We start from the raw sequence: 20,061 nt of genomic DNA on the forward strand, positions 1-20,061 counted from the left end.
ATGCTTAAATTGTTTGAGTTAATAAACTTAAATGATTTAAGGCAATCGGTTTCCTCAAACAGGTTTTACAGATTTAATCGCCTAGTCTTAAGTTGAAATACAGTATTTGTACTCGTTGTGAATACACAGGCCACAAGAAGTAATTAGGTTTGTTTTTTGTTGTGTTTTTTTTAATCACTTTTACTCACGACATGCTACTTGGCAACATAGGATTCCATTCATTATGCTAAGCTAAGCTAGCGTCGGCGCTGCCAAACTAAGACAATGCATGCACTTTGGAAAAAAAAATGCTTTTGCCAAACTATTTTAATGTAGGGGACACTGTGAATAAGCCCTATTTCAAAAAACGGTGTGGAGTGTTCCTTTAAGTAAGGACGAATGGATGGTTTTGCACGATCGTTTCATTGTTCATGTTGATTGGAAGCTATGCATGGTTAGATGTGTTCAACTACAAAGTTCTACAGCATGTTGTAATTTGGTGATGGGTTTGATTTGCAACAGTGACACACTTGTCTAACGCATGTAAGTAAACAACTGTTTTCCCTCTTATTTTCCTGTCTCTTCAGGCTTGAATGTAAGTGCAGGAGAACTACAAAAGCATGCAAATGGATGCCAGACATTTGATTTTCCTCAAACTGTTAACTACAGATATTACAAAAAGCTTGTTTGGACCAGTTGATCTGTAAATCATTTATAATTTCACAAGTGATATCAGCTCCCTCACCTTAAAGATGTTGTGTTTGAACCATATTAGGTTTTAAATCCAGTATCAAGGCTAATTTCCAGAGGAATTGTGTTGTGTGTGTTGCCTAAATATTGTATATTGTTGTCTTCGCCCTAGTAGGGATGGGAAAAAGTCATTGATTTGCAGCGACCGAAACAAACCTTACTCACCAAATCTCAGCGGCCGGCACCAGATGAATGGCTGACGGTCGAGGCCCGGCCAATGAGCGAACAGGAGCTGGAGCATGTGGACTATGAGTTCGATCTTACCCAAGAGGTACAGTTTAATTATGTTCAGACGCCCAAACTAAGTGAGAATATGTAATCTGGTGCATTTGTCTGCTGATATTTATGATATTTGTTCAACAAATAAGATGAAATTCTGATAACTTGTAAAGATCTTTATAACAGTATAGCAGAATACATACGCAGCAAAATACATACGCAGCAAAATCCCCAGTGTTAAATTAACACTGATTATGTGAATTATATAAACTCTGAGCAGAGTGTTAAATGAACACTGAAGCAGTGTTAAAGTTAATGAGATAATTAAGTGAATAATTGAGTGATAATTGAGCATTATTGAAGACGCCTAACAAGCAGGAGAAAACTGTAATTTTAAGTCATCATTATGGTGATCAGTGTTCACTTTTGTTGGGCTTTTGACCCTTAAATCGTTAATTTTATTTTTTGTTTGGCTGCTGTACATGAGTTATAACAGCCAGACGCATAAATAGAAAAGGTGACACCATCAGGTGTCTTCAATAATACTCAATCATCACTCAATTAATCAATAAATTATCTCATTCACTTTAACACTGCTTTAGTGTTCATTTAACACTGGGGATTTTGTTGTGTATGTACAGTATATAATGCACTTCTAAAAACATATGAATAGGTAGTAAGTAACTGAGATTCTTCAGTCCAGTAGGTGTTTTTTTGGAAATATAACTAAGTTATTTTTACATTTACTTCATAAAAATAAGTAAAACCTTTCACAGCAAAAAGACACGTGCACTATGACTTGAAGGAGGACGTTTTTGTATCATATACTACAAGAGCTTTTATTTGCTAAAACAGTATAAACTATCAAACAGACGACAGAAGATCGTGTACAACGGGTTTGTCAGTGAAGGTTTGATCATGTTTATATATGTGCATGCGCATATAGGCTGCTTTATAGGGTTCAATTATAGTTAATTATAACCAAGTTGAGATCTTGATTTGAGATAAACCCTGTTGATTCCTCTGTTTTTACAGCCAATATTGGGGAAAGTTACTTTTAAAAATGATGCATTATAATATTACATTGCACCTTAACAAAGTAACTAATTGCATTACTAAGTTAGTTTTTATGGAAATTTTTATGTTACTTTTTGCAATACTTTTTCTCACCTGGGCTGGGCTTGCATATTTGTCTTTTAATAACAATAAAAAGTAAAGTTTTGGCAAATGTAAAGGCCCTTTCACACCATAAGTTCTCAAGTGAAGGAAATTGCAAATTTACATCTGTACACTAGAGGGTGCCGCTCAAACAAACCTTTCAGCTGTTCTGCCATTCTGGATCGCAGAAGAAAACAAGTCAACAAAACGAACAAAAATTAAACAAATCGTGATGTATATCTAAAGTCATTTTTGCTTAGTATTGTGGTTTAATTGGATAATCGAACATCGATAGTGGTTAACAAAGTGAGATTAAATACATAAAGTATACCTGCATCATTTAATTAATTATTGTAGGTGTGTGTAATATTCTGAGTTTGCATTTCATTGTTCTTATACATTTTGTGCAATACTGAATCTTGTGCAAGTGAGATGAGTAAATCCATGTTCACTTTTAATCTAGATTTAAAATAACCATCACACTGTAAAAAAATATTGTTGGTTTAACTTATAAAAGTAAGTAACCTGGGTTGCCTTAAAATTTTAAGTTGATTGAACTGGAAAAAGTGAGTTAATACAATGAAGGAGATTAATTTAACCATCAGAAACTCAAAATAATAAGTTATCTCAACTAAATAAATTATTATAAAGTTGATTTGACAAAAGAAAATATGTTGTGATAACAAATCTTGAAAATATTTTTTACAGTGCATTTTTCACACACACACAACACCTCTGCACTCACTCCTGATTTCTCTCAACATGAGGAGCGCTGTCAGTCAATAAATGGGTTTGAAAAAGTATTGAAGTAAATTTAAAAGTAATGTTACTTTACTACTTGAAAAAAGTAATCTGATTACACAACTCGCGTTACTTGTAATGCACTGGTGAACTTCCCCCCCTGTCCCGCCTCAGCTGTCTACACCACAGAAGGTGCCCATCCCAAAGCGACTCATGGACGTGGAGTCAGATGAAGAGCTCACTCCAGAAGAGAAGGAGGTTCGTTCTCGCACCGTAGCAAAGATAAAGAGCCTTCTGTCTAAGTCGAGGTACGCTGGGAAAATAAGATGCGCACATGTAAATGGACTATGTGCTTAGATGTTGAGTCTTCCGTTCTGATATTTCAGCGGGACGTCTATGGGACAGTCGGATGCAGAGCAGATCGATTTCTCTGAGCTGGATAACGCTCTTCGGCATCAGGATAGGATCATGAGCGTCCCTCGTGCTCTCGCCACAGAGGCCTCCATCAAGAGGAAGCAGGTCATAGGTGAGATTTTATATTGAACATTGTATCATACACAATATTGTCCTGACATTTTAAAGTAATTTTAATGTTTTGTTTTGCAGCCAAAGCCATGTCTGAGAGCTAAATTGTGTTGATAAGCTTCCTTGGGAATCCAAAGAACAATATTTTTGTGGATTTTTTTTGTATAAAAATATTTATAATTCACATTCTATCGTTCAGGTTCTCTGATGTTCAGAACGTTTTATATGTTTTTATTCATTACCAGCTACGGTTTTATTATCCTAACATCGAAAATGGTTTATTTTGCATGACGATATGTTTTGTTAAAATGTAATCGTGACTTAAGGTACTTAATCGTTTGCTGTGTTATGTATTTAATAAATAATATCAAAATTACTATATTTGATTGTAAAATACTTGCAGTGTTTTTATTGTGCAAAACTCAAGTAAGCTGTCATTTTCCATGTTATCTGATTCATCATTAAAAATCATAATTTTAATACTCTGAAAGACAATAGAGAGCGCATGCTTTAAATAAAGTACGTCACAAAGTTATTACACTTACATGTACCGTTTTATTTTAAAACATCATTATTCAATTTCTAAATTGTCTATAATTTTATAATTGTTTGCATGCACGAGGTGTTATATTTACCAGTTTAAAGGAGTAGTTCACTTTTTTTTTAAAAACTTTTGCTGATAATTTACTCACCCCCATGTCATCCAAGATGTCCATGTCTTTCTTTCTTCAGTCGAAAAGAAATGAAGGTTTTTGAGGAAAACATTCCAGGATTTCTCCATATAATGGACTTCAATGGGAACCAAACGGTCCAAAAGACAGTTTCAGTGCAAACTGTTCAAAGGGCTTTAAACGATTCCAGACGATGAATAAGGGTCTTATCAAGCGAAACGATCGCTCATTTAAAAAAAAAAGTTTAAGTTTTATAAGCACAAATGCTCACCTTGCTCTGTTCTGTGATGCTCGTTTGTGACTCTCCTGTTTAAAGTCGTTCATCAAAATGAACGAATCTTTTTCCGAGTCAATTTGTTCATTTCGTTCGTTGAATGAATCAAATGACACGAAAAAAGATTCGTTCATTTTGATGAACGACTTTGAACAGGAGAGTCACGAATGCGTGTCACAGAACAGAGCAAGGTGATCATTTAAGCTTATAAAACTCACTTGATAAGACACATTCATTGTCTGGAATCATTTAAAGGCCTTTGAACAGTTTAAAGTTTGCACTGAAAGTATCTTTTAGACCTTGAACCATTTGGCTCCATTATATGGAGAAAAATCCTGGAATGTTTTCATCAAAAATCTTAAATTTCATTTTGATTGAAGAAAGAATGACTGGATATTTTGGATGACATGGGGGTGAGTAAATTATCAGCAAAAGTTTTTTTTTTTTTTTAAATGAACTACTCCTTTAACAAGAACATTTACTCTTGTGTACGTGCCCTATATATATGGTAAGTTTTATAATCACAATCACAGAATCATTTTTCTCTTTATTGATATTCACACATTGACTTGATACACACAATGGACATTTTGTCTGCAACTTAATGTATCTCAGTTTCATGAGAACCTCAGTTTCTGCTCATCCTCGTGTTCATATGAAATTTTGGAGCTGAGTAGATTGAGGCCGGATTTCCTTTCTTGTAGGAACTATTTCTTTAATTTGTAGGGAAGAAATAGTTCTCAACAAGTTCAAGCAAGTCCAAATAACATGGCACAGACGTACTTATTTCTTTAAAAAAAAAAATAAAAAAATCCATTTTAAAGATGCTCTCACTCTCAATCAATTACTAGAACATTTTAGGAGAAAAAAACAAGAACAACAACAAAAAAGCCATTTATGTGGCTTTTACAAACGCCATTTTAAAAGTTTTTTTCTTATCCTCTGAGTCTGTGTGCTCCTCCTTTTTTTTGAGCTCTGTGTTAGGTGTTTTCTCTTCCTCGTGTGGTTCTGATGGTTGTTCACTGGGCTTTTCTGAACCGTCCGACGACTCGGGCACAGCGGCGCTCGGCCTCTCAGTGGGCGGATCGGGCTGTGAAGAGGAAGCACAGCAGTTTGCTCACATTCTGCAGTTCCCAATATGAAATTTTCAAGGATCAACATTATTTCACACCACAGCTTATTATTAGAGTGCTCAGACCTCACTAAAGCCCAGGCCGCAGTGTCTCCTGTTTCTCCCTGACATCTTCCCATCCAGACCCTGTTGATACTGGTGTTCAAGCTCTGCGTTAATCTTCTGATCCTCTGACCCTACAGACACACAAACAAATACAATATAACATCATTACAAACGATAAAAGACCATCATACTTGTCAGTATTTGCCAGTATACATATTTATTGCTATATCAGCATCAAAGCAAAAATGGCAAAGAAGTGTACCATATATAAATGAATATACAGTTGTCAGTATATAGAATTTTCGCATTTCGATAAAATGTCTCCCTCATGGTTTGTTTCACACAGCGTTTATCAATAAGAAACTGTAATAAGGTAGTTGATTAATATTTTACAAGTGTACACTGCATTGTAACGTAGTCCTATGTGCACAGTAAATGACAGAACATTACCGGTGGTTGGTTTAAAGGTCTGAGCATGTTCTCTAAAGCTGCACTGCAGGGAAAAGGATATGTGGCGTTAGGATGTCATCTGATCCAGTCCCCATAAAACCGGGGATTTTGAAGTGTCTCATCCAAAACAATAGGAGACAGCAATTACTTTCCAGCAACCCTTCACTTCCACCCTAGAGACTCACCGCTGCGGAAATGGGAAGTTGACTTGTGATCCCCAATAACAAGGCGTCCAGTGTGCTCTTTCTGTCAATGCATGAAAACAATTAAAGAATGCGTGATGTTCATGTTCTAATTAGTTAATACTTGTTTGAGATGATTTAATAACAGAAAGAAATGTACCTTTCCTGCTCCCATCAGCCTCAGAAACTTCTGCTTCCTTTCGTCTGTCCCTAAATCTGCCTTTGTCCATTTTGTGGATCCTGTCTGCATTAACAGGTTAAAACAGATTCAGTTGATTCATTAGTGTTATAGAAAGGCACTTAACAATTAGTTTTAATAAGGAAATATTTATTTTTAAACATAATATACATTTTAAATATACATATAAACATTAAAATGACGTTTATCTATGAATGCAAAAAACGCATATCACCTGGAACTGAATTATCTACAGTAGCTACAGTAGTTATGCAAAATTATTTATAGTCTAATCAGAATAAAGTACCGAAAAGGCAGATAATACACTGGTAAGATGCATGTGTAACTCCTTTAGCACACGACTAACATTTAAAAATAGTTGCAACCCACTGCTAACAATCTGCTAACATTTCTGGTACACCAAAATGCCAGATCTGCTCGTTATTCAATTCAAAAATACATGATGATGGAAATCACATACTTCATCTGGAGATGCGGGTCGTTTTGTGCCTTTACATTTTTCGTCTGAAGAACTCATTATCAAAGGTTTTTTTTAAACAACAGTGGTCAAATCAACCACTGCCTGCCTGCTTCACCGTTTAACTAGCATAGCAGCTAGCAGCTATCGAGAACCTGCGCGCAATGCATCTTGGGAGTTGTAGTTACAACGACGCAAAATCGAGTCTACGAGGCTGTAAATGACTTAATGTAAACCTAATATTTTGTTTGTTTGTTTTCAACAAACCATTTGACCATATCCATCCTATAGACAGACAGCATTGTTGAAACCTAGTTGATTTTTGGGTGTAACAACCAGAGGCGTAGCAAGCTTTTGAAAAGTGTGGGGGATGGATGTGTCATTTAAATTTGGGCATGTTACGTAGACCCCTGTCTCTCTAAGGGGGTTCGGGGGCATGCTCCCCCGCAAGAAAATTTGGTACATTTTAAGGTTAAATGCATCAATCTGGAGCACATTGAGAGCTCAAAATTAAGAGCTTCAACTGGATTCGACCCAGGCCTGTGCACATTGAACAACGAAAAAGCATTGACTTGTAGCTTCCCTAAAGAGGGCTCAAACATCTTTATAGTTATGATATACAGAGTCTGTCATTATATTCTATATTACGCTATCAAAATTACAATACTTTTGTCCTAATTTCTTCACTTGTAAGAAATAAACCCTTGAGCTTTTATTTAGGAGAAAACACAGAACACCATGCTGATCGTGTGAGCAAAGAGCGCTTTTTTTTTTTTTTTTTTTTTTTTTTCAAATCACGCAGCATTACAAACAGAATGCCTAACGCAAGTCTTGTACTGTTTATCCAAAAATACGAAATATAATAATGAAAACACTGGACATGTCAATAAAACATAAACATAACATCTTCCCAAACACATATCAAGCTTATTTTAAAACCTCGAAAGCATTTAATAAACACTCATTCAAAGTACCTGAAAAAAAGGTAGATGTAAACAACCATAAGTTCCCGCCTCCTCAGCGAGAGCTGACCGATACATCTAACACATCAAGAGAGGCGGGACTTAAGGCAGAACAGCCAATCATCAGCCGGACACACTCAAAGCCGGTGTCATGTTTGAGAGGAGACAGCCGCAGCGAGCGCACACACACACACACACACACACACACACACACACACACACACACACTGAGCGCCAGAGAAACGGAGGAGCGACTGTAGGAAGGCGTTTGTGTAAAACTGCGGAAAAACGGCAGAAAAAGTGCGGGTGTTAAAACACCCACATCCCCCACGGTTGCGACGCCCCTGGTAACAACAACTACCCTGTTAGGTTGTGGTTGTGCCTCGCTCTCCGTAACCATGTTTGTTTAGGCCTAGCCTGATGTATTCATGCCTACTACTACATGTAATAATTATTGATCAACACGTTCATATTATTAGAAACACTTTTATTGTTGTAAATGAGGTAACTTAACTTTTTACATTCACTTAAAAAAAGAAAAAATGTTGGCTAGGCCTAAATCGTTGGCTAATTTTTTTTACATTTTTTTTTTAATTATTTTAGTGAATTTATTCATTATAATGTAAACTATTATAATGTAAACTATAAACAAAAGAGACAGTTTGTTAACTGATGTGAATTTAGATTCGTCATGCATTGCCGTTTAATGAATTAAAACAAGGTTTTTATATGTAAATAACGCGAGGCTGAGTTTGGCACGGGACATCTCTCTCTCTCTCTCTCTCTCTCTCTCTCTCTCTCTCTCTCTCTCTCTCTCTCTCTCTCATCTGGCTCAGTGCGTTTATATAAACACATGGGCTCGTGGGTAGTCTCAGAGATCCGGTCTGCCTTCACTTCCACTCAAATCCATCTGTGGAACAGAGACTGACACTCATCTTCCTCATCTTCCTCCAGACCAGCATCATTTCAGCGCCTGCCTCGACGACATCAAGCCATGGCTGTTACCGGCTGCTCTCAGTGCATCAAATATATGCTTTTCTTCTTAAACTTCATTTTCTGGGTAAGTTTGCTTCTTTACCGATATTATTTTTAGTGTTCCTTGTACTACTATTGAAAAAGTCTAAAGTAATCCAATAGCTAACAAAACACCTTCTAAGACCTTTTTGCTTATGTTCCCATAAAGTTCTGAAAATGTTATTTCTGAATGTTCTCTGTCCAGTTTTTACTTGAGTCGTCAAGGAAACACTTTGGGAATGTGTACTGAATGTTCTCTGAAGATTATAAAACAAGTAGTTGCTAAAATAAAACAATTTAACATGTAAAAAAAAAACGTTCAACTAAAACCTTTCAGAAAAAAAATAGTTGTAAACATATAGCTAAGTTGTGCTAGTGTTTTGATAGCTTGATTACAGACCAGATTAACTTTGAATAAACACTCTTTACTGGAAGAACGTTTGTCCACAGATAACCTTTACATTTTCCCCTTCAGCTTTATCATGAAAAAGAAAAGGTATTTTATGGTATCATATACATTTATGTCATATTGATATTTGTTATTACTAAAATAATGTAAAATACTACTGTTAAATTAATCCAAAGGTCCTGATTTAAGCCAAGTCTTCAGTGCAGAAAAACAAAAACAAAAAGTTGACTCTAAACAATCATCCCATCTGAAGTGATTAGATGTGCTTCTCCCCCCATTTCTTCTCACCATTCTTCTCAGAGATTTTTCCCACAGTGTTTTTGTTGTTTTATGTCTTGTCTGATTTCTGCAATGACTGGATTTGAGATCTAAATTTAAAGATAATTATTCTGTCATCACCCCCCTCATTTCATTTCAACTTCTTTGGAGCACAAAATGAGATATTTTGAAGAATATCCATGCTGCTGTTTTACAGAATCAAAATAATGCTCAAAAAGGAGAAGGACAAAATAAAGTGTTTGAGTTTAAGGACATTTAAAACGCATACCTGTACATTAACTCATGTCATAGATAATTTGGTGTTTGTGTGCATAATATTTTGTTAAAGCATAGTTTATTTTGCCTCTCACAGTCAGTTAAATAGTGTAGTCAGAGTTTGTCTTGATGTTGTCCCTCCAGAGAGCCTCCCGTAGAATGAGGGTTAGCTGTGGTTTTGCTATATTTTTACACTCTCTATAATTATGTGCTTTAGGGACATGAATACACCTTAAAAGAACTGAAACACATGCGAAAGAATCACAGGCACACAAGTTGTTTTAGTAAATGTAGTTAATCTGTGTTTCTTTATGTGTGTGTGCATAACTTCATAAAATGTTGACATACAGTCTGCTCTGATTAAAACATCACATGATGTTCAAACAGTGATATCATACAGTAAAGCTAATTATGCGTTTTGAGAAAAGTCAAATTAGCATTTAGCAACAAGACAAACATTTTGGAATAACATTCATTACTGGAAATAAATGATGGTTACCGACCGCTTTCAAAAAGCTAAAACTAAAAATCACGTAATTTTCTGACTCATCTTAATAAAAGTCTACTTCCCAACGCTGCAAATTAAAATTCATGTTTTCATCCGAGACCTTCGGCTTTCATGAGAATGATGTTGTGTGATATCACATCCACAGCTCTCTCGAGATGCGTATTGTTTCCTGTCATTGTACTTTACATGTTGCCAACAAAAAAAAAATACATCTGCCTGACATCCACCATTCTCTGAGTAAAGCTGCCGCTTCCTGAATCACAAAAAAAGAAGCAAACAGAGGGTATCACAGCAGAGCAGACTGAAGAGGACACCCACCCTTTTTTTGTGCGTGAATAACACTAAACCTGTCAGATGTTTCTTCCCCAGATGCAGGAAGAAATGACCTCTGGAATGACCTACGGAAAAAGAATTGAGACAAACATTTGTGGGCGATGACGATCTGTAGGATTTCAGTATTTAAATAGTGAATCTTTTTCTCTTTGGTCTTCTCTTATTTTTAGCTGGCTGGTGGAGTGATTCTGGGTGTAGCTCTGTGGCTTCGCCATGACAATCAAACCAGCAATCTCCTAATGCTCCAGTTTGAAGGGACTCAAGCACCAGGGACCTTTTATATCAGTAAGTGACTTCCGCTCACACACTACAGCTGGCTAGGCCATCACGCACACAAACTCAACAATCGATTACTGTGGTCTTAGACCGAAAACGGGAACTAAACACGGGTATGTGAGCTGGCTGAATTAACATCATTTTTTATTAATATCTTTCACGTCTACTGCAGTCAGATTGACCGTGGTCACTCTTAATAACACCGCTCACATGGCTGTGCACTCGTAATGACAAATCGAGGATGTTAAGAGGCTAAAAAGCAGGTTTAGAACATGCCCCATTGAAGTCAACAGGGTGTAAATATTAAAAAGAGGATAACATGGTGTAGGCAACACCGATTTTTGTCGTTTTTGTCTGTACTGACAGCACTCCAAATGTACAAAAAAATGAGCTCAATGTTAAAATTGACCGGAATTTTCCTTTAAAGGTCCCATTGTTCGTGATCCCATGTTTAAAACTTTAGTTAGTGTGTAATGTTGTTGTCAAACGATTAATCGCGATTAATCGTATCCAAAATAAAAGTTTGTGTTTACGTAATATATGTGGGTGCACTGTGTATAATTATTTTATATATATAAATACACACACATGCTTGTATATATTTAAGAAATATTTTCATGTATATAGATTTATATAAAATGTATATTATATATACATATTTTATATATAAGTAATATTTTTTTCTTAAATGTACATGCATGTGTGTGTATTTATATATATATATATATATATACAAAATAATGATACACAGTGCACCCACATATATTGCGTAAACACAAACTTTTATTTTGGATGCGATTAATCGTGATTAATCGTTTGACAGCCCTACTGCGCATTGAATGATTTTAATGAACGACGTGGAGTAAAAGAACCACTGTTATTGATGTTTGCAGTGCATACTTGACAAAAATCGCGGTTTCTATTAAGGTCAGTTACGGCATTCTGCCTGCTTTAAATCTGACACAGAGATCAAGTAGTGCTGTAATATTACATTTATTTGAGTTAATGAGTTATAGCATTTATTTGAATTAATTATTGAGAGAGAGAGAGAGAGATGAGAGATGCGTGTGTGTGAATTACCTGCGTCTGTTCAGCGTCTCTCTCTATTAACAATAAAGCTGTGAGTTGAATTACTTCAAAACCAGCAATGGTACCCCTGTTGCTGAGAAATATAGTGTAGTGATGTGTTTCAATGAAAACAGCGTATTAAAATAGAATAGTGCACACCTTCCAGCCAATCAGAATTTATATTGTAAAAGTTGACTTGAAATGGAAGTTGCAAGTCTTTTCTTCCCTATTGTGACTTTATTTCGTCCCTAATCTTGATTATGAGGGCACATGCATTTTTAAATAATGATGTTTTGCACATAGGGTGACCACCCGTCCCGCGTAGCGCGTGCGCGCACAGCGTTTGAAGCCCAATTCATGCGTCCCGCAAATTGAGACCGTGTCACGCATAATCAATGCTTGCTGAAAAAAAAAAAAAAAAAAAAGTCGGTCAGTCAGCCAAACCTAGTGCCTGAACACGTTCACGTTCATGAACTCGTTCATATTTTGGGTGAACTGAACGTATTGTTTTACTGCCTGTCCTGATGAACGTGGGAACTCGTTCACTCTGGTGTCTTTGAACGCACGCTCTCTCAGTTTAACTTCGTTCAATGGGGTGCCAGATTTCTATAGAGCCTTCCATGTGAAAACCCAGCTAAAACTCACCGTAAACAGGACTTAATATGTAGCGAAAAAACACCCAATCTGGCAACACAAGCCACCAGTGTCGCACCACGGCCGCCGTCGACAAAGGCGTCGTATGATAATTTAAACGGATTTTATAACGAGGTCGGTGAAAATGGGAAAAATCTTACATTTCTGTGCAAACTTTGAACTGAACTAGTTCATTTTAAAATGTGTGAACTGAACTTTGAACTAGTTCATGTAGAAAGTGAACTTCCCCAAGACTGGTTGCCACTCCCACGTGACCTGCTGACTAGGTTGATGTCAACTTTTTTAATTGGTGTCATGACAGCGCAGCTTCTCGTTCCGTGAACCTCTGGAGTTGTGAGTTTAGACTTTTTTTCGACTTTTTTTAAAACTGTTCCTGTGGCGTTGAGCAACTATAATTCCCGTTAATCCTATAATTTTATATTTTTATTTATTTAAAGTGAATTAATTGTAATGAAAAATAAATAAAATTAAATAGCTAAAGTAAATCGTAAGTGGAAGTGCATCTGTCAATTCATTTAATGTTCAAAATATTATAGAAAAAAAAATACACATTGGTTGGCCTATCATGAGCATATATCAGCAATTACACATGTTTAGGGAATAGGGCATTAATGTATGTAAGGTACAGTTACAGTATGTGCTTTTTTTTTTTTTTTTTTTTGAACAATTATTCATGTACAAACAGTAAGGCAATAGTAACAGTTCTAGATATGGGTAAACCACTATCAGAGTCTGCCCGTGGGGGGGGGGCACCGCCGCGCCAAGCAGTGTCCCACATTGTCCCTCAGAAACATACCCCTTGTCCCCCCTTGGGCTTATTAGCAGGTGGTCACCCTATTTGCACAGTTAAATCATTTATAATAAATCCCGCTATATTCCGTAATAAAATAAGAATAGTCAAATTTGATTTCATTGCTATCAGGAAGCCTTTGCACTATGAACTTTGAGAAACAATTACTCCTGAAATAGAGGTGCATCTCAAAAGATGGAAGGAAGAGGGAAGCAAGGTCTAAGCTGGACTTTGACAGGGCCACTAAATCACCTTGTGTGTACGTGTGTGTTTAAACGATTAATATGAGGGCATCAGCGCATTATCATTGCATAAGCAGATGGAGTCATGTTGTCATTCCTGTATTTTCTTTAATAACACTTTATTTGACTGTTTTTACACAAAGTCAGTGATTCTACAGACACACCCACAGGGTGTTTTAAAAGAACCAGGGAAAGACTAAAAGTGACCACAGGGCGTGTTCATACTCCACCCGTACTGTATGTGCACACACACACTTAACCACAGCAGATGCACACAAAGTTCAGTGGCACAAGGTCAGCTTGTTGTGGGCACTAGCATAGAGTTAGCGGCCATTCATTTTTCTTAGAAACCGTCGGGTTGTCTCTCTCCGCTCAGTATAAGTACATGTAGGAGCAAGAGCTCCGCCTGTTCCTTTTTATAGCAGGAACAACCTTTTCTGATTAAAGAAGTTTAAAGGGTTGTTGGTCTGGCCCACCCAGAGAAAGAAGAGAGAGATGAAGAGTTGTTCTCCCACTGCTACTGAACGTCCGTGTAATTGAAAAAGCCTTGCTCATGAGCCCGTTACACCACAAATTAGAATGAGCAGTGCTTGGGTTCGCTCAAGTGCCGGTTAAACAACCCTAAAAATATGTTCAAGACCGGCCGCCCCAGCAAATCATTACAGCTTAGAGAGAAATCTGGCTGGAGAATACGCTAAAATCCCTAAATAGAAGTTTTAAACAGAGAGTGGAGCTTGGGATTCAGCGAGGGAAGTGTGTTTTTGAGCAATGAAAGAGAATACATCATCATATAGACTACTAAAGAGGATATATGATACAAGTATATAGTTAATATAGGCCTACACAATCTTTTTTTTGTCTTATGTGCCCCCATAGTTCCATCAGTAAATGAAGCCTAATTGTATTAAATGCTGCTGTCTACTAAAAGGAGTAGTTCACTTTAAAAAAAACTTTTGCGGATAATTTACTCACTCCAATGTCATCCAAGATGTCAATGTCTTTCTTTTTTCAGTCGAAAAGAAATGAAGGTTTTTGATGAAAACATTACAGGGTTTTTCTCCATATAATGGACTTCAATGGGAACCAAACGGTTCAAGGTCCAAAAGACAGTTTCAGTGCAAACTGCAAACTGTTCAAAGGGCTTTAAACGATTCCAGACGATGAATAAGGGTCTAATAAATAAATAAATAACACATTTTTAAGTTTTGTAAGCTCAAATGATCGCCTTGCTCTGTTCTGTGATGCAACTTGGTGACTCTCCTGTTCGAACTCGTTCATCAAAATGAACGAATCTTTTTCCGAGTCATTTGGTTCATTCAATAAACGAAACGAACAAATTGACTCGGAAAAAGATTGTTCATTTTGATGAACGAGTTCGAACAGGAGAGTCACGAACGTGCATCACAGAACAGAGCAAGGCGAGCATTTGAGCTTATAAAACTTAAACTTTGTTATTTATTTATTAAATGAGCGATCGTTTCGCTTGATAAGACCCTTATTCAACATCTGGAATCGTTTAAAGCCCTTTGAACAGTTTGCACTGAAAGTGTCTTTTGGACCTTGAACCGTTTGGTTCCCATTGAAGTCCATTATATGGAGAAAAATCCTGGAATGTTTTCATCAAAAACCTTAATTTCTTTTCGACTGAAGAAGGACGTGGACATCTTGGATGACATGGGGGTGAGTAAATTATCAGCAAAAGTTGTTTTTTTAAAAGTGAACTACTCCTTTAAGTGTCTAAACCATTACATTCTGTTCACACTTTAGCATATTAGAATATATGAAGTGTATGGAAGCTTGTTTTCGCCACAGAATAAAAAATAGGTAAGGGCCTTCAAAAAAGGTAATTGCGACGTTTATCTCACAATTCTGACTTTAATTCTCAGAATTGCAAGATATAAAGTCATTATTGCAAGATGTAACTCACAATTGTGAGATAAAAAGTCTTGTTTTTTTTTCTGTGGTGGAAACAAGCTTCCATGGCATAGACTATATATTAGGACTGTGCAGTATGCTAAAGTCTACTTTTTCAAAAGGGAAGCCAGTAACTGTTGTTTTTTACTAACATTGCGGGTATTGTCAGTTTCATTTTTTGGTCTAGAGGTTTAGAACAAACTCCCTGAACTTTTTTATTCTTTTTCTCCCTGAACAAGTTTTCCATGTGTTTAGAGACGGTCGTGTTTTCAGTCTAATGGGCACAGAAAGCTAATCTTGCTCTGTTATGTGGAAGCTTCCTGTTTAGACTTGATCTTCCTATGCCTGTTTATAGCTTGTATGGTAACATGCCCTTTTACCTATAAGTCTGAGCCTGAGATTTTCTCTCTGTATTTGCAGTGTTTAAATGGTACTGTAAGTCAGACAGGAAAATACTCAATAGTGTTTGTTAGTTTTTGCCTCTGAATTCCACTGAGAAAAGTGAGACATAAGAGAGCTTAATTTGCAGTTAGTCATGCATTGTTTTATTTATCATTCATTTATTTATCTATCATTAGGATGAAGACTATATACTCCACATTAAGTAGTTTTAAATGCATTCACTATTTGAGGTAATGTTCAACACGGATGCACACATGCCATCTAGTGGCAAAATATTGCATTAGCGGTTCCTAAAAATGATGATGAATGAGTCCTATAGAAACTGTGAACATGTGCAATTGATGTGAATCTGTGTTGCTCTTTCAGGTGTGTATGTTCTCATAGCGATTGGGGCTGTAATGATGTTTGTGGGCTTCCTCGGCTGCTATGGAGCGATTCAGGAATCTCAATGTCTCTTAGGAACGGTGGGTTTTACTCAACTCATATTGTTCATTCTGCATGCCTTTAATAGATTCACCATTCATCTTCAGAAGACCTTTACAAGAGCTGTACGGTTAAAACCATTGCAGTTTGCACAAATTGTTCCCAAGTTTCACCACTCTTTCAGTAGTTGACAGTAACCTTGTGAAAAAAAGATATACTCTTTACTTTAGCATTATCTATTACTTTAGAAAAGTAAGAATATAATATAATGTTTTTGGCAGTTAGCAAACACTTTACAATAAGGTTTCATTTGGTATCATTATAGTTAATTACATTAGTTAAAATGAACTAACAATGAGCAATACTTCTACAGCATTTATTAATCTAATGTTAATATCAACATTTAGCCTATTACATTATTATCAAAAGTTATATCTGTTAACACAAGTAAATGCACTGTGAACTAACATGATATTTTTTAATAATAGATAATAGAATATATTGGTTAACACATGAAACCTAAACTGTATTATAGTTTACATTAATATTAAATGTAATTAGCTGAAAATAATTCATAATTCTTTCATATCTTTGCAATATTGTTAAAGTGTAGTGCTAAATTAACCAAACTAAAATATATATAATTCCTATTGAAACTTGTACATCAGATAATTAAATGTATTTTTAATTACACATTTGTAATAATAATGTTGCAATGTAATACATTTATTTTAAAGTATTTTAATTTTAAATGTATTTTTAAATAATCAAACAAATTGTGGTTAAAAATAAGAATAATACGTGCTTCATTTTGGAGGTCAAAAAATAAGTGTAGCATTAATAAATTATTCGAAATGTGCCTAAAATGTGAACGTAAAACTATTCATTTTACATTATGACAAAGTGCACTATTTAAAAATCATGAAAGTGTAAACTTAAGCGGCCATTTGCATGTTTAGTTTAAAAAATATATATACTTTCAAGATTTAAAGTACACTACAAGTACTTAGTCAATACAATTGACCCTTCACTAAGCCCCGCCCTCCCTAGTTACGGTTGCTAAGACACGTGGCTTAGCGAAGGGTCAACTAAGCACAAAAACAACATACAGTCATACTCATACCTTCCTATTCCAGTACTTCTTTCATCATCACACATTTCTGTCTTTTTCCCCCTCAGTTCTTCACATGTTTAGTGATCCTCTTCGCCTGTGAGGTGGCAGCAGGAATATGGGGCTTTATTAACAGGGACACAGTATGTCTACACACACATATACACTCAAAGACTCAACGTCTGTTTGTTAAGACCTTCATTTTGAGAGCATCACTCTCCTCTTTGTGTCCGTCCAGATCTCCACTGAGCTCATTAACTTCTATGATACGGCGTACATTAAAGCTGTGGATCCTGTGGAGACGACATCCAAACAGGCCGCTGCCAAAGTCCTAGAGGTCTTCCATGACACAGTGAGTTTCCAAAATCAGTTCTCTCATCAAAACTCCTCTGCTTTTGCCAGTTAATAATCCCCATCCCATCGTTTTCACATTCTCTCCATATCTAGCTTGAGTGCTGTGGTAAAGGGGATGATAATGAACTTTTCACAGCTGTCCAGGCCTCTCTGTGTCCCAAGAAGACCAACCAAGTCGACTTGCTCATCTCTCAGGTATCTGTTGTCAACAAAAAACATGACTTTTGTATATGACAAATATTTCTATGGTAAAACAACATTTAAACATTTGACCACACAATGACAAAAACACTTTTATTTTGGTGGCATTGGCCGATTTACCACACATTAGGTTTTGAAGCATTAAAGGAGTTGTTCATTTTTTAAAAAAGTGACTTTTGCTGATAATTTATTCACCCCCATGTTATCCAAGATGAAAATGTCCATGTCTTTCTTTCTTCAGTCGAAAAGAAATGAAGGTTTTTGATGAAAATATTCCAGGATTTTCTCCATATAATGGACTTCAATGGGAACCAAACGGTTCAAAGTCCAAACGAGAGTTTCAGTGCAGCTTCAAAGGGCTTTAAACGATTCCAGGCGATGAATAAGGGTCTAATCTAGCGAAATGATCTGTCATTTCAAAAAAAAAAAAAAAAAAAGTTTTATGAGCACAAATTATCGCCTTGTTTTGTTCTGTGATGCGCGTTCGTGACTCTCCTGTTCAGACTCAAAATGAACAAATCTTCTTTCGAGTCATTTCGTTCATTTCGGTCTAGATAAGACCCTTATTCATCGTCTGGTGTCGTTTAAAGCCCTTTGAAGCTGCACTGAAACTCTCGTTTGGACCTTGAACCGTTTGGTCCCCATTGAAGTCCATTATATGGAGAAAAATTGTGGAATGTTTTCATCAAAAACCTTAATTTCTTTTCGACTGAAGAAAGAAAGACATGGACATCTTGGATGACATGGGGGTGAGGAAATTATCAGCAAAAGCTTTTTTTTACAGACATGCAGCAGAGTTCAGATGTTCTAATAAACTGTTGTGACAATTGCACTTACAGTTTAGAGAATGCTAAGTTTTGATTGAAAATGGTGTTGTGCACTTCAGAGTTGCCACACGAAGCTAAGGGACCTGTTCTCTGAGAAACTCCATATCATTGGATTGGCCGCCCTAGTGATCGCTGTCATTATGGTGAGAATGTACACACATGCACAATTACAGACTTGTACTTAGAATAACTCACCACCCCTCCCAAAATTTCCCTGTGTGTATAATTTCCTCTCTGCTTCGTGTCCAGGTTTTTGAGATGATCTTCACCATGGTCCTCTGCTGTGCAATCCGCAATGCTCCTGCATACTGAGGCGCTGGATGAAGACCAGGCCGATCAACAACGTTTGGTTTCTCCTAGTGATAGGCAGGAGGCCATTTCACTTTTGCATTCCCTCTCTTTTCAAGTTCAGATGTCCAAACACTGAACATTGATCCTTGTGTTTGTAGAGAGGACTTTTTAACTGAATGCACACCGAACGCTATAATAATTAAACCAATAACTGATATCAGGGAAGAGGAATAATGTGATTGACATTAATATGGATAACATTGCTATAATGTATTGTTTTACTTTTATTTAATCAGTTTATTAGATTTTCTCATACATTGCTCTTATGGCCTATTTTCAACTTTTAGTAGTAAAAGTGCTTCAATGCACTTTCATTTTAGTGTTTTGTATGTGTGCTTGTTTGTGAAGTAACTCAATGTGATGTTTATAGAGTGATATGAATCCGTTATGCAACAAGTAAATTTGTTTCTTGCATTTCATTGGATTGGATGCAACAATGCATTGGATTTCATTAGTGGCCCTTACGATGATGGCATGATAATATAAACCAAAATCAAATAATTCATTACTCAATGAGCCCATACTTTTTTATTTTTGTCGACATTCAGTTTATTTCTAATAAATCTAAAATAAAATAAGATAAAAAAAAATCTGCCAAATTAACGTGTCATGAATGTTGTGTCAGTAATGTATTGAATAAGAATGTGTGTCCCTAAATCCATTTTGTGCTCACCGTGCGGTCCAGTGTGCTTGGACCTAAATTGTACTTTATTTGAAGTATATTTGCATTTTGTTTAAGACAAACACATTATTGTAATTTTATTCAAAAAATTAGATAGATAGATAGATAGATAGATAGATAGATAGATAGATAGATAGATAGATAGATAGATAGATAGATAGATAGATAGATAGATAGATAGATAGATAGATAGATAGATAGATAGATAGATAGATTATGATGGT

The 20,061-nt window shown here is 36.1% G+C and overlaps 3 protein-coding genes and 1 long non-coding RNA gene across 17 annotated transcripts in view; 2 read left to right on the top strand and 2 right to left on the bottom strand.

The window, feature by feature from the left end:
• Positions 1-3,749, top strand: part of plekha7a (pleckstrin homology domain containing A7a) — a 95,468-nt gene extending 91,719 nt beyond the window's left edge. For 11 of the 12 annotated variants that reach the window (XM_039683894.2, XM_039683896.2, XM_089116504.1 and 8 more), the window contains 4 exons: positions 845-1,000; positions 3,022-3,155; positions 3,234-3,373; positions 3,454-3,749. In XM_039683894.2, the coding sequence (XP_039539828.2) occupies positions 845-1,000; positions 3,022-3,155; positions 3,234-3,373; positions 3,454-3,476 (453 nt within the window). In that variant the 3' untranslated portion in view covers positions 3,477-3,749. Of the gene's footprint in view, positions 1-844; positions 1,001-3,021; positions 3,156-3,233 lie in introns of all 12 variants that reach the window. The other variant, XM_089116506.1, reaches the window with a different exon arrangement.
• A 1,098-nt stretch (positions 3,750-4,847) lies between these two features.
• On the bottom strand, positions 4,848-6,946 carry c10h11orf58 (chromosome 10 C11orf58 homolog). Its single transcript, XM_039683814.2, has 5 exons — positions 6,786-6,946; positions 6,287-6,370; positions 6,130-6,190; positions 5,516-5,625; positions 4,848-5,407 (listed from the first exon to the last, which is right to left on the bottom strand). The coding sequence occupies exons 1-5, from the start codon at positions 6,840-6,842 to the stop codon at positions 5,213-5,215; spliced, it is 507 nt and encodes a 168-aa protein (XP_039539748.2). The 5' UTR covers positions 6,843-6,946; the 3' UTR covers positions 4,848-5,212.
• Positions 6,947-8,074: 1,128 nt separating this feature from the next.
• cd81b (CD81 molecule b) lies at positions 8,075-19,193 on the top strand. Of its 2 annotated transcripts, XM_089116507.1 has the most exons (9): positions 8,075-8,091; positions 8,699-8,804; positions 10,713-10,827; positions 16,255-16,352; positions 17,491-17,565; positions 17,661-17,774; positions 17,870-17,971; positions 18,864-18,947; positions 19,054-19,193. In XM_089116507.1, the coding sequence occupies exons 2-9, from the start codon at positions 8,739-8,741 to the stop codon at positions 19,114-19,116; spliced, it is 717 nt and encodes a 238-aa protein (XP_088972633.1). In that variant the 5' UTR covers positions 8,075-8,091; positions 8,699-8,738; the 3' UTR covers positions 19,117-19,193. The 2 variants fall into 2 exon arrangements, with proteins under 2 accessions (XP_088972633.1, XP_039540254.1); XM_039684320.2 differs by lacking the exon at positions 8,075-8,091 and having other exon boundaries at positions 8,576-8,804.
• LOC120487895 (uncharacterized) lies at positions 9,959-19,108 on the bottom strand. 2 transcript variants are annotated; one of them, XR_005624507.2, is made up of 3 exons: positions 19,000-19,108; positions 17,435-17,975; positions 9,959-10,607 (listed from the first exon to the last, which is right to left on the bottom strand). It is a non-coding gene; the product is annotated as an uncharacterized LOC120487895 (long non-coding RNA). The 2 variants fall into 2 exon arrangements; XR_016145402.1 differs by lacking the exon at positions 9,959-10,607 and having other exon boundaries at positions 17,182-17,975.
• Positions 19,194-20,061: the final 868 nt, after the last annotated feature.

This window comes from Pimephales promelas, chromosome 10 (genome assembly GCF_988280905.1).
Source record: "Pimephales promelas chromosome 10, fPimPro1.hap1.1, whole genome shotgun sequence".
Taxonomy (NCBI): Eukaryota; Metazoa; Chordata; class Actinopteri; order Cypriniformes; family Leuciscidae; genus Pimephales; species Pimephales promelas.

Coding starts and splice junctions, on each gene's coding strand:
- c10h11orf58 (XM_039683814.2), bottom strand. CDS start 6,842: ATGAGTTCTTCAGACGAAAAATGTAAAGGCACAAAACGACCCGCATCT. Junction 6,371..6,785: donor GACCCGCATCTCCAGATGAA/GTATGTGATTTC, acceptor CTGTTAATGCAG/ACAGGATCCACAAAATGGAC. Junction 5,626..6,129: donor AACTTCCCATTTCCGCAGCG/GTGAGTCTCTAG, acceptor GTGTGTCTGTAG/GGTCAGAGGATCAGAAGATT.
- cd81b (XM_089116507.1), top strand. CDS start 8,739: ATGGCTGTTACCGGCTGCTCTCAGTGCATCAAATATATGCTTTTCTTC. Junction 16,353..17,490: donor CTCAATGTCTCTTAGGAACG/GTGGGTTTTACT, acceptor TTTCCCCCTCAG/TTCTTCACATGTTTAGTGAT. Junction 17,775..17,869: donor TAGAGGTCTTCCATGACACA/GTGAGTTTCCAA, acceptor CTCCATATCTAG/CTTGAGTGCTGTGGTAAAGG.